General features: G+C 37.7%; 1 protein-coding gene and 3 non-coding genes across 6 annotated transcripts in view; 3 read left to right on the plus strand and 1 right to left on the minus strand.

The window, feature by feature from the left end:
* Positions 1-17335, minus strand: part of ptprz1b (protein tyrosine phosphatase receptor type Z1b) — a 94880-nt gene that overhangs the window by 27318 nt on the left and 50227 nt on the right. For all 3 annotated transcript variants that reach the window (XM_059325500.1, XM_059325499.1, XM_059325498.1), the window contains exons 3-9: positions 12337-12516; positions 9722-9873; positions 9515-9610; positions 9332-9398; positions 6800-6957; positions 5205-5355; positions 2176-2360 (exon numbers count right to left, since the gene is read on the minus strand). In XM_059325500.1, the coding sequence (XP_059181483.1) occupies positions 2176-2360; positions 5205-5355; positions 6800-6957; positions 9332-9398; positions 9515-9610; positions 9722-9873; positions 12337-12516 (989 nt within the window). The remainder of the gene's footprint in view (positions 1-2175; positions 2361-5204; positions 5356-6799; positions 6958-9331; positions 9399-9514; positions 9611-9721; positions 9874-12336; positions 12517-17335) is intronic.
* On the plus strand, positions 12761-12834 carry trnai-aau (transfer RNA isoleucine (anticodon AAU)). Its single transcript has one exon. It is a non-coding gene; the product is annotated as a tRNA-Ile (tRNA).
* trnar-ucg (transfer RNA arginine (anticodon UCG)) lies at positions 13339-13411 on the plus strand. The gene has a single exon. It is a non-coding gene; the product is annotated as a tRNA-Arg (tRNA).
* On the plus strand, positions 13748-13821 carry trnai-aau (transfer RNA isoleucine (anticodon AAU)). The gene has a single exon. It is a non-coding gene; the product is annotated as a tRNA-Ile (tRNA).

The raw sequence follows: 17335 nt of genomic DNA on the forward strand, positions 1-17335 counted from the left end.
CCAGCATTAGAGATTTGAATTTGATGCAGGCTGCAACAGGTAGCCAGTGGAGCTTGTTGAGCAGCGGTGTGACATGTGATCTTTTTGGCTGGTTGTAGACCAGGCCTGCCGCCGCGTTCTCGATCATGTGAAGCGGTTTTACTATGGAGGCTAGCAGGCCGTCAGGAGGGTTTACAGTAGTCGAGTTTTGAGATGACAACAGCTTGTGTCAGGAGTTGAGTGACATGTTGAGTTAGGTAAGGTCTGATTTTTCTGATGTTAAAGTGCAAAGCGGCATGAACGGGCAACTGAGGTCATGCCGTCATACACGCTGGTGAGTTGAAATTAGGTGCTCTTTTTTGTCAGATGAGCTCAAGTATGTTTAGCAGGATATTGTTGATATTGTTTTTTTTTTGCATTCATGCTTCTACCACATGGAGAGGCAACACTCCACGTTTCAACCAGTGCTCTAGCCCTTTTAACTATCTGTATATATGTCTCTGCTTGTCTGCTAATTAGTTTCATGCACTCTTAATCGCAGCAGGTGGCGTTAAGGTGTAACAGCTGCTTCAGGTCAGCAGGCGGTGCATCCTGTGAAGTGGGTTTATCATAGCTGGTAGGTTCTTGCTTATTGGCACAATTAATGTACTTAAGCTCAGCATCATTTTTGAATCCTAAATGTGTATGTTAATTGTGCTCCAAAAATGCAAATATGTGAATGTCTTTTTTGAATAAATCAATCCAATATACATTTTTTAAATAATTACTGTTCCTTTTTTTTTTTTTTTTTTTTTTTTTTAAATTAGCTGAGCTATTTCAAAATCCTTCCACGTGCCCCCTGGTGATTGCAGAAATACCCCCTGAGGTAGAACAACCCCTAATTTAGAATACCAGATTTGAATAATTAATTCATTTGTTATTAATATTTTCAGGAAATCCATGCCAATCTTGACATTTAAAATCCATTTCTTAATCTTAAAGAGAACAATACTGTATTTCAAGTTGCACATAAACTAATAACAACTGTGTGAAATCCACATTAATGCTTATAATGGACTTGAGTGCATCTCAATCGATATTGCATCCATAAATGCATTACCACGGTTAAAGTAATAAATTAGGCCTTGGGTTTTTATTTGATGTTTTTTGTGTCACGCATACAAACTAAAGCTGGGACTTATATTTTCAGTCTGTGATTTGTGTTGTATATGTTGGTCTGAATATTGATGACATAAACACAGTCAGACTCTCACACAGCTACATACAGATGAACATACACACATATTGCTGGTCACATTAAACCTCTGAAGTCCAGGAGATTTTGTTTCAAATTTGTCAACTTCCTATGCATTCATTTCTGTCTCTGTTTAGCATCTTTCAGTCTGTCCTTACATCACATGCACGGCTCCTTTTTCTCCACACAAACTTGGCTATCAGTCAGATTTTTCATTTTATTTTAATTAACAAAGTATAAAGCTGCCAGGAACCCAAAATACAAACAAAAGACACAGGTGTCTATGGAAATGTACCTTTTTTAAAAACCATTTATACACACAAAAACAGCAGATTAAAACATAAACATAAATAAGAAAACTATAAAACAGTCTATTTGCATGTAAATTAAAAATAGTAATAGTTTTCATTGTAGAAAGAAAATTCACATTTTAAAAACATAAATGGCACACTGAAAGCTCCTATGATGCACTTTCAACTGGCTTACTCAGCTTGTCTTCATATCAAATATAAATAAAGTTATTACTGTAAATAAAACATGTTTTTTCAATAAATAGATGGACTCCAGAGGGTTAAGGGATGCTCAGTGACTTGTTCAGAGGCCAAGATTGATCGTCACAATCAATCAATCAATCAGTCAATCAATCAATCAATCAAACAACCAACCAACCAACCAACCAACCAACCAATCAATCACTTTGATCAATCTAAATCCTAACAGCAGTCGAAATGTCATATTGAGTAGTGACAGATAGAGGCTGGATGGTTTGGTAAATTTTAATCAGTGTAGTTCTAATATTTGCTGCAGGAGAAAAAGGAATGACCTATTATCTATTTATGAGTGTAGTGTGCCTGTGTGGAGTGCTGATGATGAGGCAACACATGAGTTGAAATGACGTGCAGTGGAGGGTGAGTGCACAAATGGGTGATGTTTGAAGAGAGATAGAAAGAGATCTTTCATACCACATCCTGGTCTCCATCTGTCCTGTACTCCTGCTTGTTCTGCTCTCGTCCCTGCAGCCTCTGGTAGGTGACGGTGTACCAGTCAATGGTTGTATCGTAAACCACGCGCGGACGCTCCCACATCACCACGATGGTTGTGTCGTTCTGGGCGTCAGCCTGAACGTTTTCTGGTTCTGAGCTGCAGGCTGGAGATGGAAGAAAGAGGAATAATGCAGGAAACTCAATAAAAACTTCAAAGAAAGAGATTAAACAGGTACAAATGTTCCTGAACAGAAACGCTGCAGCATCTCACATTAAGCTTAGTGTAACTTGATGCCAATCGACTGTATTGAAAATGGGAGAAAATAAGAATCCTTTTAAAAAGCCCAGCTAAGGAGGTGAATGTGGCAATGAGTGGGAGGTGTATGCATGTGTGTGTGTGTGTGGTTGCATGAATTTGCTACAGGAAAAAAAGCCCCTTCCCTGAATTTCTGAATACTTTATTTCAATTTCAAAAAGGGCTGCAAAATAAATTGCCTGCGCAGAGAGGAGCAGGGACACAGAACTACAAAGTCGAGCTCCCTGGCAACCCAAAAGGCCCTCTTTACTCGAGGGTGGACTTTATGAAGACGGAGAGCGCCGTGAATCATGTCTTTTGATGATCATGACTAGGCTGACCTTGGAGCACAGTGTTAAAGCTGCAGAGAAAGAAGCAGAAGTTGGGCAATATTTTCAGTCATGAAAAAAAATAAGATTAGTCATGAAATATTTATGTTGATCCCTCAGAGGAGGGGGGTTAATTTTCTCCCCCATGCTGACTAAAATTTGGTATGAAGTCAATAGGTTAGAGCTTTTCTGGGTTGTACTCTTTAAAGCCTAATGAGGGAGAATTTCTTCATAACATGCTGTATCTGCTAGGAGGTTACAGCACTGTGGATCAATAGCAGTGTCTCAGTCAATACTTGAAATCTCTGCCAGTCTAAACTCATTCTCTGGCTTGTTTTATTACAAAAACTCACTGACAGCAGACAAGTGATGCTACATGACTTTGTCAAGGACTAAAAAGTCAAATCAAATTGAGCTCAGGGGAAGGGAAGTCTAAAAAATGATTTCTGAATGTTTTATCAAAACCACAAATCCAGAACAGAAAGCAGGACACATAATACTGACTACTGAAAATGAAACCAAAGCTGCAGACATGAGGCACAGTGATCAGTTCTCATAGTCCACATAGTAAGTGGTTGGATGGCCTTTGGGCACTGAGGCGCCCCCATGTCAAAACAGGCTCTGCTCCCAGAGCCAGACAACTGAAATGAAAACAGGACTGAGAACTGAGAGCTTCAGGTGGTAAAAACATGTAAAAGCAGCACAAACAGAAATTGGTTATGAAAATTAGTTGTTTTATACTGACTTTGACTGCAGCTTTGTTTGCAATTTCACTTTTTTTTGTTTAAAAATTCAGTTTTTCATTCCTAGGCTGCAACTGATTATTTTCACTATTAATAATATTTTTCCCAATTACTGCATCAATGGCTTGGTCTGTAAAATATGCAAACCACACAAACAAACCAAAACCAAAACAAATCCTAATCAGAATCCTCAAATATCTTGTTCTTAGTTCAATCCAAATATATCCACTTTAGAATTATATAAAATGGAGAAAAGCAGCAAAGTCCCTCTTCTGAGTAATTCCTTTCTTCACTTTTTTTTGCTTTAAAAAGTAACTGAAACTTCCCAAAGGAAGCTCTTAATTTAGAAATGCAGCAGCTACAGAGCAATGAGTGTAATGAGTAATGTTTCTGGCTACCAGATGGATCTAAGTCAAACATTTACTCTCTTTTTATCTCTGCTTTGTTCTCCAACAACTTCTGACAGTTTGCAATATTCACACTGCAAAAAAGGTGTGTCTAAAAACAAGATAAAAACACTAGATCTGAGGGATATTATCTTGCTGCATGGACAGATAATGTCTCTTGACAAGATTTCTTAAATTAAGATTATTAAATCTAGAAATAAGCATGTTGAACACTTAAAATAAGTAATTAACTCTTAAAACAAGATAAATTATCGCTTCTAAATCTAAAGTTTTTTTATCTTGGTGAGAAACAAATCATTTGCAGTGCACTCTGCTCGGGCCAGTTCATCGCTGCTTGCAGCTTTAACCCTTTATCAGGCGAAGAACTATATTTGGTAACTTCAGTGGATATCAGAATGGATTTCTTCCAGCTAATCAGCAACGATCAGGCTACATCACAGATGGTGACACCATGACATCTGACCAATCAGTATGATAATCATATAATAGTATTAACTTTATTGGCCTTGACCTCTAATGTAAAAATGAAAAATTTAGAAAAAAAATATGCAAGAAACAGTCTTACAAACAGAGTTATTCTTCAGTGACTTGTACCAGGAGAACTTGACTATGAAGGCATATTAGGGCCAAGTATGAATAAAATAATAGTAATATTTCGAGAAAAAAGTTGCAAATTTACTAGATTAAAGTGGCAAATCTACAAGAAAAAAAGTTGCAGATTTAAGAGATTTAAAGTAGCAAATCTGTGCAAAAAAAGTCGCAGATTTACGAGAAAAAAGTGAAAAAAAGCAACTTTCAACACTATAAATCTCATAAATCTGCACATTTTTTTCTCCTAGATTTGCCACTTTAATCTCGTAAACTTTTTCCTCAAAATATTACCCCCCTCCCCTTGGCCTGTATGTTTTTTTTTTTACACATTCTGACAGTATGTAATATCCTCCAATATTCTCTAGGGTTGAAATTTGGAATTTGCAACTATTTCAATGAGTGCCTTATTAAGGGTTAATTTATCTTGTTTTGGGAGTTAATTTATTATTTTAAGCGTTCAACATGCTTATGTCTAGATTTAATAATATTAATTTAAGAAATCTTGTCAAGTGAAATTATCTGTCCATGCAGCAAGATCATTTCCTTCAGATTTAGTGTTTTTATCTTGTTTTTAAACACCTTTTTTGCAGTGCACTAACTGTGCATCAGCAAACTTTATCTCTGTTCTCTTTTGATGACGTACTGGGTGTTAGGACTTCCTCCACTCCGGTGTACGAGGCGAACACCTGACCCATGAACTGCTGCTGCTGCTCCCTGAAGTTGTTCTGCAGGTAATCTGTCAGCATCACATATCCAGCCTGCTGCATGGTCATTACATCACAAAACACCTCCAACTGGGGACAGAGAGAGAGCCAGACAGAAAGAAAAACAGAGATAATAGGTGAAGAGAACTGAAACAAAGAAGAGAAAGATGTGTCTGTTGCATCTTTCCCTGTTTCTACGCGGTCTCCAAAACAAACTGATGCATGTGAGTGTGTGTTTAAGAGGCTTGTGTTGGTGCAGGCGGAGGCAGAGAGACAGCGCTGCTCTATTTTTGGTTAGCTACGAATTGCACGTCATGCCTTGCCACCCCCGTTTCAATCATGCAAACACAGACAACACACACACACACAAATGTGCACATGGAATAAACACACAACCACTTTCATGACCTCATTCACTCTCCATTATTCTGCTCCATAATTGATGATCATTACACAGATGATTTCATTCATGGTCGCCGTTCCTCAGACATGCTGAGCTCAACGTCTTGGCCCTGGCATCAGTGGCGTTACAGAGTCAGCTTGTGTCGTGGCTGCATGACGGGTCTTTGTTACCAGATCAAACCGCTATAAAACGCTGTTATGTAAGATCACATTTTGGTTAAACCTGTCACATTGTATCATTTCAGTGGGAGGATTTGTTTTGATTTTCTGCACAGATGTCAAAGAGAGCTGACCTGAAACCAGCCGCAGACTACAATCAGACACAACAACTACAGGCAGCAAGGACTTTACAGAAGAAACTGAACAGAAAACCTATTGTATAATGATGCTTTTTATGACCATCACAAAAAATAAATAAACAAAAACCCTTTATTTCATTTTTTCAAATATCAAGAATTCAATACATCATATAGCTTACACATTAAGATTATTGAATCAAGAAATAAGCATATTGAAGGCTTAAAATAAGAAATTAACTCTTAAAACAAGATAAATTAAAGTTCAAGTAGCAATGAACTGGCCCGAGCAGAGTGCACTGACAATGATTTGTTTCTTACCAAGATAAAAAAAAACTTGTGCGTTAGATAATTTATCTTGTTTTAAGAGTTAATTTCTTATTTTAAGCGTTCAACATGCTTATTTCTAGATTTAAAAAAATTAAGAGTTAGATAATTTATCTTGTTTTAAGAATTAATTTCCTCATTTTAAGCGTTCAACATGCTTATTTCTAGATTTAACAATCTTAATTTAAGAAATCTTGTCAAGTGAAATTATCTGTCCATGCAGCAAGATCATTTCCGTCAGATTTAGTGTTTTATCTTGTTTTTAGACACCCTTTTTTGCAGTGCAGAAAACCTATTGTATAATGATGCTTTTATGACCATCACAAAAAACAAAAAAAACAAATCAAAGTTTTTTTCATTATTTCAAATATCAAGAATTCAATACATCATAACGCTCACAGGCTTCAATCCACTTAGTAGTCAGAGTCGCTGCTTGTTGAGGATTTTTCAGATTATTATGATGCTAATGCTTAAAAGGTACATTGAGGTGAATGACAAAGCCTACTGACCTGTGTTTCTGATATAGCCACAGTGTGTTTAAAGACGATCCACTCCACCGTTTCAGAGCAGGGAGGTGCAGTGAGTGAGCCGTTGTAGATGTAATATTTATCAGTGTTATTAGGCAGCAGGGACCGTAAGGTGAAAGCTTCCATCGACCCGCTCTTACCTAGTGAAAAAAAAAAGTCCTGTCAGTTATCAAAATGCCACAACACATAACATGTAAATGTTATGCCCCGAGCTGTAAAACCATCTGGGACGAAGCATTTTAAAAATGTCACACTGTATGTTAAGTCTATGATAAGCATCATGATATTCATTAAAAGCCAATCAGCGACCTTTTAGCATTTCATCATTTGGGAGAGAATGTTTTGTGCATTAATGCTTGTAGTCGCACTATAAGAGACATGTTTTACATTGAACGGGTAAAAAAATGTTAACACTGCCTTAGTTTTAAATGAAGGCGGACTGGGTTCATTGCAGGGATCTGTTTACAGGAAGAGTGAATTTCACATGTGACAATGAATAGACATGCAATAGTGTGGTGGTTGTCTTGGGCTATTTTTTTTCCATTTTTTAATCCTTTTCATCCTGCCTGTACACACCACTTAAAAAATGTTTAAATAACATGTTGGGTTTTTTTTTCAGCACAACCTCACCTACATGACCTAACAATATTTTTTTTATTCTGACTTACTGGATCAACATTTTGAACCAAAAAGAAACAAAGAAAAACCAACATAAATGTGGGACTGTTATTCTAGTGGGACTTTATTTTATTTGTGTCTTGTGTGTTTAGCATAACAATTTTGGTCATTTTGTGTCTTTTTTAGTAATTTTGTGTCTTCTTCTGTGGGTTTTTTTGGTCATTTGGTGTCTTTTAGTCATTTTGTGTATTTTTTTGTCATTTTGTGTCTTTTTTTTTTGTCATTTTGTGTCTTTTTTTGGTCATTTTGTGTCTTTTTTTGTCCTTTAGTCCAACATAAAATGTGATTTTGAATTTTTTTTCTACTTTCAAAACACTATCATGCTCAATAAAGAATTTGAAATGTTGCACATGTGAACAAAGGTTGCAAATATTATTTGCAACTATCATTTTAACCAAAATATATTTGAGCTTGTCTCCAGTTTTACTTGGTATATCATCATTAAACTGAAACTGGCCTCATGGAGTTTACAGCCAGAACTTTAGAGGTAAATTTACAGCAGGGCTCCACGCTGCTTTGTTTTCTAGTCTGGATGTGGTGAAGAAGTCTGGATTTGGAGCTTTTTGAGACTCCAGAGGGTTAGGACAGTTTAACATATTGAGCATGGACTAATTTTGCCTGTCTTGGACTTCTTATGTACTTATTTTATTGTTTTTACTTTTATGCTTTATTGTCATAAGATTGTGTGTCTTAATTTTGCCTTCTTTTTTTAACTGGTTTTTAGTTTGGTCTTGTAAAAAAATTAAAAAACTCAATCAAAGTTGAATCATAAAAAACATGGGCTTAGTTTTAAATAGAAAGGGAAGATACTGGCATCATAGTTTATATCTATCAGTCTAAATAGCGCTCAAAAGTTCGGCTAAATTTTGGCGAAGTAAAACTAGCATTTCAAAGGAGTTCCCTTTACAGACAGAAATCCAATCTATGTTTATAGGCTACAGTCTCGAGAGGAAAAATAAAAAGCAACTGATGGTGATTAAATGAAACAAATTGAGTGATTATTTATTTTATTTTTTCATCGATCGACAGCCTTTTGTAGCATTCTTATATAATGCTACTCTCACTTGCTGAAACAACATTGATTTATCTGGTAAAATCATAGCAAATCCATCAACTTGTTATTTGCTGCCTTTACTAGATATTACAATTATAGTTGGTACAAATATCCCATTTTGCTTTTCTTTTTTTCCCTTTTTTCCAGTAAAACCATTATTTTGCTGTTTTTTTTTGATTAAACACAAATGTTCTTCTGACCGCAATCAGGATTTTGTCTGAAAAACAGAAAATTAAACATAATTCTCTTAAATATGGTTTCTTTGTGGAAGAAACAATTAGGGCTGACAAATATCGCAATTGCAATATAATTCAAAATATTGGAGGGAATGACTTTCATTGACGAAAAAAAACATTAAAATGATTGTAGTGTGATTTTTGATGAGCGTCTGTACTGAACAAAGATTTTTTCTTCAGCAGGTAGATTTGTAGGCTGGGACCACAAAACCTAATTTAGAATGATTTTGACACATACAGTCATGGAAAAAATGATTAGACCACCCTAGTTTTCTTCAATTCATTGTTCATTTTAATGCCTGGTACAACTAAAGGTACATTTGTTTGGAGAAAAAATTGATAACAACAAAAGCAGCTGATAAGAGTTTAATTTAAGAGCTGATATCTAGACATTTTACATGGTTTTTTGACAGTGATTTTGGCTATTATCAAGAAAACCACACAAAATGTATATATTTTGCCTCTGACAGATATTCCGTCCACTGCGTTTTGGATATTGTGCGAGTCCATATTGTCATTTCAATACATTTTGCAGATGTGACCTACCAAACCTGCTGACAGTCATGATGGACTCTATAACAGGACTGAAGTTCTCGTTGTCATCCAAGCTGATCTGTGGGAAACATGAGCTTCTATTAAATAATTCATATGTACATTTTTATTTTTTACTTGAGGAGGTACAGACTCATATTTTATAACTCCGGGGCAGAAATTAACATGTCTGCCTACCTCAAAGAGCACAGCCAAGGCAGCGATCCTCCCTCCTTCTCTAATAGCAGCATCCAGACTTTGGAAGTCATCTGGATCATAACAGTAGATCTGCATCTGAACACGAGCAAGAAACGGACAGGTTAGCTGGACTCAGGCTTCCAGGTAGACATATATACCATAAATAAATGTGTGAATGTGTAAATGTGATGGTGTATGTTTCTGTACCTCCAGAGGATATTTCATCCCATTCAGGCTGTGTTCAGACCCATCTGATGTAGCGTTGCAGCGCCCCCAGTGGAAGGTGATGGTATCAACACGATATCTGGAGCTCAGCCCTCCTCCACTAACAAAGAACTCCCCTTCCACACTGATAGTCGCTAAAACACACACATAACAAAAACGGCAACAACTGTAAAAGATGAGTTTCACTGAAGATGGCACCTTTTACAACTGGGATATGTTCATGTGTTCATGAATTGACTGTGAATATATTCTGGACTTTGACATTTGTCCTCTCAGTAGCTACGCTTCCCTTTATCTATTTTTCTGTGGATTTTGATGTACTGTATTAGAAATGCTGTACGGAATTATACGGAAGTATACAGCAACTCATAACCTATAGCCAAGTAAATAAGTTTATTCACTCAAAAAAATTGATAGAAACATTGCTTAATTTACATTTATTTTAACATTTCAAAAAGGTCGGTTTAGAGTTGCTTGACAATTAAATGGAAACACGGCTAGTGATAACTAACATTAACAACATATATACCTGCATTTGCTGATTTGTTTGGCCTTTTTTGCATTTTTTTATTTGTATTTATTAGCAACTAATCAATAAACACATGAATTACATATAATTACCATATAAAGGTAATGATACGGCTTTTAAAAGCTCTTAATTTACACAACCAGCAGCTACAGGGCAAAAGTAGCAAGTTTTTTTAAGTTTTAAGAGTGATGTTTTTGGCAACCTGATAGATCTAAGTCCAATATTTACTCTCTTTATCTCAGTTTTTGTTCTCCACCATCTTCTATATCGCTAATATCTGTCTCTTTAGCAACTTAAGGCTTTGCAATATTCACCCGCTAGTAGCTAACTTTGTCATTTAGCACTGGGAGGGTAGTGTACAGTGGGTTATTAGACTTTCATTAATAAAAACTGCCTGCTGTGTCTATGTATAACACAAACAAGAGTCCTGAGACTCAACCTAAACAATACAGTTAGGGGGCCACAGAACCAAACAATGCTGAAATAGGCTAAATGGCTCCGTAGAGGTGAGGGGAACTGAAAATATGAGTGACAATTATCTCTGATATTTCTACAAGTAATTTAACATTACACATCCATTGTAAACCTAGACAATATTGGCAAGAGAAGCTTGATAAAAAAATATAAATTAGGGGTGCACCGATTGCAATTTTCTGGCCGATCACCGATTTTTAAAAAGCCTGACCTGCCGATTCAGATTTTGGCCGATACCGATTTTTCTCTCAGCATACACCTTCAATGTTTGAATCTTATTTTATTGAAAAACAATAACACAGCAGTATTTTTCTTTAACAAAAAAAGGAAATCACAATGTCTGAGGTAGTTAATAAAATATTGAACTTAAAATAAATAGCAACAATTTACAGGACAAACTAACAAAAGAACTGCAACCGGAAATAAAGTGTCCTGAGTTTTTGGTTTTGTTATAGTACAACAAGAACAAATGCCCAAATGCAGCAGCTTTGTGGCTATTCAAATGTTAAAATAATTAGCAAATACACCTTTGCGGAGGTGGATAAGATTGTAAGATCGCTAGATAAGATCAGTTTGACGTAAAAGAATCAGCCGATCCCACCAAATTAAGGAAATCGGTGCACCCCCAATATAAATATATCACACATACACACACACACACACACACACACTTAAAGCGAGCACTCTGTACTTTGATAAATGCTCATAACAGGGTGTAAAATTCAGTTTGGTGAGACTGCGCAGGCTATATGTTTCCCTCTTAATATCATGACAGCGATGCAATATGAGTTTTAATATGCAATTTCCTGTTTGACTGAAAAAAGATTAATTTTAGGACCATTAATGTATAGACACACACAGAGCCCAGGCTGTATTGGAAAGATGGTGATGATACCTCAGACAGCTTTCATTTGTTTATCAGGCCCGGCATCAGTCCACATCCTGTCTTTCCTCTCACTGTCTCTTCACATCGCCCTCATTTTTCTCCCCTGCTCTCTCTACACGTTCTCTCCTCTTGCTCCTTTGTTGCTGCATTTCTGTAGCTCAGTTTCATCTCTGATTCTTGACATCGATTTTCCTTCTTTCTCCATGTGATATGTTGGTAGTGCTGTCCCTTCTGGTTTCCTCTCTCTCAATTACTTGGTCTCTCCCTCCTACTGTCTGACTCTTTCCCTTTTAAATCTCGCTTCTTCTTTCTCTCATTAACCTCGGAGTTGTGAAAAAAAGTACTGCCTCTGGAAAGTTAAGCTGCTTTCCACATCTAGGGATTAAGATGTTGTATTTTACACCAGCAGGATGTTGTCAAAATCACTTCTATAGATTGAAACTACTACATACTGTATCTTCTTCCTTGGGCTGCTACTTTATATATGTCTGGGATTGAAAGGAAAAAGAAAATCCTACAAATCACTCATCTTTCACTACATGGGAAGATGCTTTATTTCCTGCAGGGTGACATTGCAAATATAGCTTTCACATTTTGGACTGGACATGGCTTGCTATGATTCCTATTGTTTGAGTATTATTTCTCAAATGAGAGAACCAGGCTCTGCAGGAGCTGTACATAAAGAGGAGTGGAAGAAAATCAGCTTACCAGTCTTCCCATTGTTGTGGACGGTGGTGGACTCTGCTGTCAGTTTCTCCCAGCCTTCTAGCTGCAGATTCTGGTACTGCAGCCTGACTTGGGTAAACGTCTCGTCGATGTCCACAGGAGACTGCCTGGCGCTGTTACAGGACGGGTACTTCTTACCCCAGTTGGGCTGGTTCAGGGCACCTGTATATAAGAGAAAAAGGGGCAGATAAATTAAGAGACAAAGGACTGCTTATCTGAAAACGTCAAACTCCATAACTGCTTGTTTTAAAGTCTCAATAAGTCCTTCAACCAATAAGATTTGTTCCTTCCTTCCTAAGTTACCAATGCTGGTTAACCCACAGTACATAATGTTTGACAAAGTTTAGCCACATCTGATCCTTTTTGTACATTGTACAGAATTTTGATGGAGAATTCAACCAACACAGGCTGGTTAGCTCAGATGGTCAGAGCGTGGTGCTAATAACGCCAAGGTCATGGGTTCAATCCCCATACTGGCTAGAAACATGATGTTAATGCAGCTTGGGAAGGTTGATAAGATGAAAGAGTTCATTTGCTCTGTAGAAACAAATACTTTGGGTCAGGTTTGCCATTAATGTTCACATGTGAATTCAACAGTCCAAATGTATTTATACCAAACATGGGTATAGTAAATATTATGTGGTATATAAAAGGCAAATAGGCTCATACCCCAGAGGGTTAAGCTAACTTGTCTCCACAAAAGCTAAAAGGCCATCTACACACTGACCTATTTGGCAAAGTTTAGTTCCCTCTCCTATTGTAAAAATCTAGTTTTCTGTGACCACATCTCCTATTGAAGGCGTCTGACTTCAGATCAGAAATGTTAGTGTTTCAGTGTCTGTGTTGGAAACGTTCATACTGATTTCAGTGAACATGGAAGGATTTGGAGGACCATGGCGATCACAACTTGTTGACATTCAAAAACTTGTTTACTTTTATACATTTTGATTGACTTTTTTCAATTGTATGATATCTGTTATTTGAGACCACGTGGCCTAATGGACAAGGCGTCTGACTTCGGATCAGAAGATTGAGGGTTCAAGTCCCTTCGTGGTTAGAAACAAGAGCTTAGGTCAAAACAACAAGGTGTAAAGGTTCTTTGTTACAAGCTCAATGTTTACAGCTACACTTGTGTAAGGGGAAACCACCTGAGATGAAAGAGTTTATTTTTTTTTGTAGAAACAAATACTTTGGGTCAGGTTTGGCATTAATTCCATTAATGCCATTAATGTTCACATGTGAATTCAACAGTCGAATAATTTAGCTTTCCCTCCTTAACCAGGTCATAGTTGGGATGTGATCACATCTTACTTACTTATTTAAAAATGATTTTCGTACATTCTGATTCAGTTTATTTATGGAAAGAATTTTGATGGAAAATTCAACTGAAACAGGCCGGTTAGCTCAGATGGTCAGAGCGTGGTGCTAATAACGCCAAGGTCATGGGTTCAATCCCCATACTGGCCACAAACTTGAAGTTAAGACAGGAAGAAAAAAAAAAAAACTTGAGAGAGGTTTATGTTATTCCAGTTTACACTTACATGTGAAGTGAGCAGATTAGCATTTAAGCTAATTTCCCTCCACACAACAACAAGCCATCTACAAACTGACCTATTTGGCAAAGTTTAGTTCCCTCTCCAATTGTAAAAATCAAGTTTTCTGTGACCACATCTCCTAATGAAGGCGTCTGACTTCAAATCAGAAATGTTAGTGTTTCAGTGTCTGTGTTGGAAACTTTCACACTGATTTCAGTGAACATGGAAGGATTTGGAAGACCATGGCGATCACACCTTGTTGACATTCAAAAACTTGTTTACTTTTGTACATTTGATTCATTTAAGCTAATTTCTCTCCACAAAAGCAAACAAGCCATCTACAAACTGACCTATTTGGCAAAGTTTAGTTCCCTCTCCTATTGTAAAAATCTAGTTTTCTGTGACCACATCTCCTAATGAAGGCATCAGACTCCTGATCAGAAATGTTCATGTGTCAGATTGATTTCAGTAAACATGGCAGAATGTGGAAGACCATGGCAATCACACCTTGACATTCAAAAACGTGTTCATTTTTATACATTTGATTCAGTTTTTTCAATTATATGATTACTGTTTTTTGAGACCACGTAGCCTAATGGACAAGGCGTCTGACTTCGGCTCAGTAGATTGAGGGAAACAAATACTCTATGAATTTCCACTTCATTGCCTCATTGTTTTCTAAGTGTGATGACCGATCGCACTCTCTCATAATGTGCATGTAATCATGACTAAACACAATATCCTGTCCTGAGGCAGGAGATAGAGCTGTGTTACGTCTTGTGACTGAAGTTGTGGGGTTGGAACATAATGATAATGATATATGCTCTTGTTCTTGTCTTTTGCTCATGTCATATTGTGATTATTGTTAACTTTGTTGTTGTGTGTATAAAAAACACGCTGATTCTTGATGACCACCGCTCATTTGCGCATCTCATTTGCGTGAAGTGCTGTGAATCCTCTGCAGATGCTTACATTAAGCTTAACAGAAAGACAATTGTTTTTGATTCTGTGCTTCATTCAACAGAAATTGATACCACAGTTCGCTATGCAAGTTAGCTTACGTAAGTCACAAGGTTGACTTCTGCTTTCAAACAGGACAGTCTCCTGGGTCAATGTTCTGTGTTTGTTAAACAACATAAAAAGAACCACCAGATGGCAGAAGGGTATTTTACATCAACATCTTGAGTTTCTCAGAGCTTATGAGGTGCACCTGAATGCACCATGAAGTTTCTGTCGGCACCCACATGCATTACCATTCGTTCTTTACATATTGTAGCATGAAATGTTCCCACACGACTTCAGTGAAGCAGGAGGATAATTTGTCACTTCTGTTGTTTTTTCATTCATTTCTCACTCCAGCACTAGTCCTGGTGTCTGGAAAGGTGCAGTAAGCTACACTGTGTTGTCTCTTTGTTTTTTTCTTTTGTGTGGCAGGTGTGTAGTTAAATGGCTGGCCTGCTGAGTGAGTGAGAAAGAGAGAGATGGAGACAATGACTGCACAGCAAAGAAAGCTGTTTTAACGCTCGGAGAAGAGAAGAAAACTTGTAGGTCATGAGGCACAGTTGACTCATGTACTCGCAACTCTTACTAATCTCCCCAGAATGTGTAGGTTTTTAGGAACCAAAAGGCAGGCCTTGACATTTTTACATTATTCCTTTCAGAACCAGTTCTGGTTTGAAATTGCTTCTCTGTGCCCATCCCTACACACTTCACTTGGGGTTGTGAAAATTCGGAACCTCAGCTGTGTTGGAACTGGAAAAACAGCACCTTCTCATTTTGCCTCTGGCATTCCCTCCATATGTAGTATTCTGAGAGGAAGAGCCTCATGACTTGATGACTTAAAATCAGCAATGATTCATACACGCCTATAAAATACTTGTAAAATACATTAACAATGTCTGATGCTGTTTCAAACAGTGAGGCTACAGTCAAATGAGTGCAGCTCTAATGAGGGCAGATGGTCAAACTGTAGGTGAAACATGACTGGTTGGCCTCCGGTCACATTTTAGTGTGCGAGTGTGCATTGTTAATGCATGAGTGCATGTCTCATATTCTGTGTTGTTTGTGAATTGTTCTTTGGGGGGTGGAGAGTGCACAGCATCAATTCTGTTTAAACTTATTGATGTTGTGTGTGTGTTAAGAAGGCTGTGCTTTCCACATGAATAATGTAAAAGAATATGAACAGCATCAGGACAAGCAGAAATTGCAGCCAAACATGCAACACAAAAACCCAATCAAAACAGATAAAAGGAAAAGGAAAAGGGACATTCTTTTCCTTCAGTGCTCAGAACACATTCATTTAGCACAAAGCTCTGCTAAATATCACAAGCTCTGCCTCGGAAATTCGTGTGCATTGTTTATTTATGAGTGCATGTCTGAATCTACAATTGGTGTTTAAATTTAAAGACACGCAGCGTGTGTGTGTGAATTTATTCATGAATGCATGTCACACTATCTGCATTTACTACTCACACCATGTATGTTTTCATTCATTACTTTTCTTTTTTAAGTATATGCCTACAGAACCTTCACATTTATTGGCATATTGACAATATTAATTTAGATGTCCAAGCTACCTGTGTACACAATGAAATGCTGTATATATGTGTGCAAGCATGAACAGCTCTTTGTCTCTGCATGAGTGAATGTGTTTATTTACAGTGCCTGCCTTCATCCGCTCTTCACATTCAGTCACTTCCTCCTGGTGTATTCAGGATGTCAACCTGCCTTAACTGCATAAATTATGTTGAGTAAAAGGGCGCCACAGGAATGAGTTCTCTAACCAGGTAGTAATTTAGCATACTACGGATTCGCTTGTTGGTCAAAATTGCTGGTTAGCTTGTCTGAAACCGTCTGAAAGAGAGCGGTAGTGATGTTCAAGTCATGCGACAGTGGGGTAGTTCACTATAGCATTTTTAGCTATATATTTTTAGCCATTTTTAGCGAGGTTAGCTTTTTAAGCCAGAAACACACCGGCCCGACTGTCGGGCGTCGGGGACAGTCGGACGACGTCGGGTACGCGTCTGTTTGGTGTGTTCATCTGCGTTGGGGAAGCTGTCGGGCCTCGTTGGGCCCGATTCGACATGCTCAGTCGGGGAGCGTCGGCCGTTGGGAGAGTAGACTCGTCGGGTCCTCTGATTGGCTGTGTGCTAGCTATGGGCGGATCTGATTGGCGGTACTCTAGCGAATCAGGGCGGTGTGGGGGAGGGGCGGAAGTGACGAGAGTAAACATAAACACATGGCACAGGAGAGACAACTAGATTTTACTTTGTTTTTTGCATCGTTTTTAAAAATACACTGGAAGCCATGGCTACGTGGACTGAAGCACTGGAGGAGCAGCTGGTGGCCGACCACCGTTATAAGACATAACGCTAATGCTGTGTGCGCTTTTTTTTTAATCTCCATGGTTACTTCTATGGTTTCTCCGTTACGTCATTTCCTGTTTT

This window comes from Centropristis striata, chromosome 22, assembly GCF_030273125.1.
Source record: "Centropristis striata isolate RG_2023a ecotype Rhode Island chromosome 22, C.striata_1.0, whole genome shotgun sequence".
Taxonomy (NCBI): domain Eukaryota; kingdom Metazoa; phylum Chordata; class Actinopteri; order Perciformes; family Serranidae; genus Centropristis; species Centropristis striata.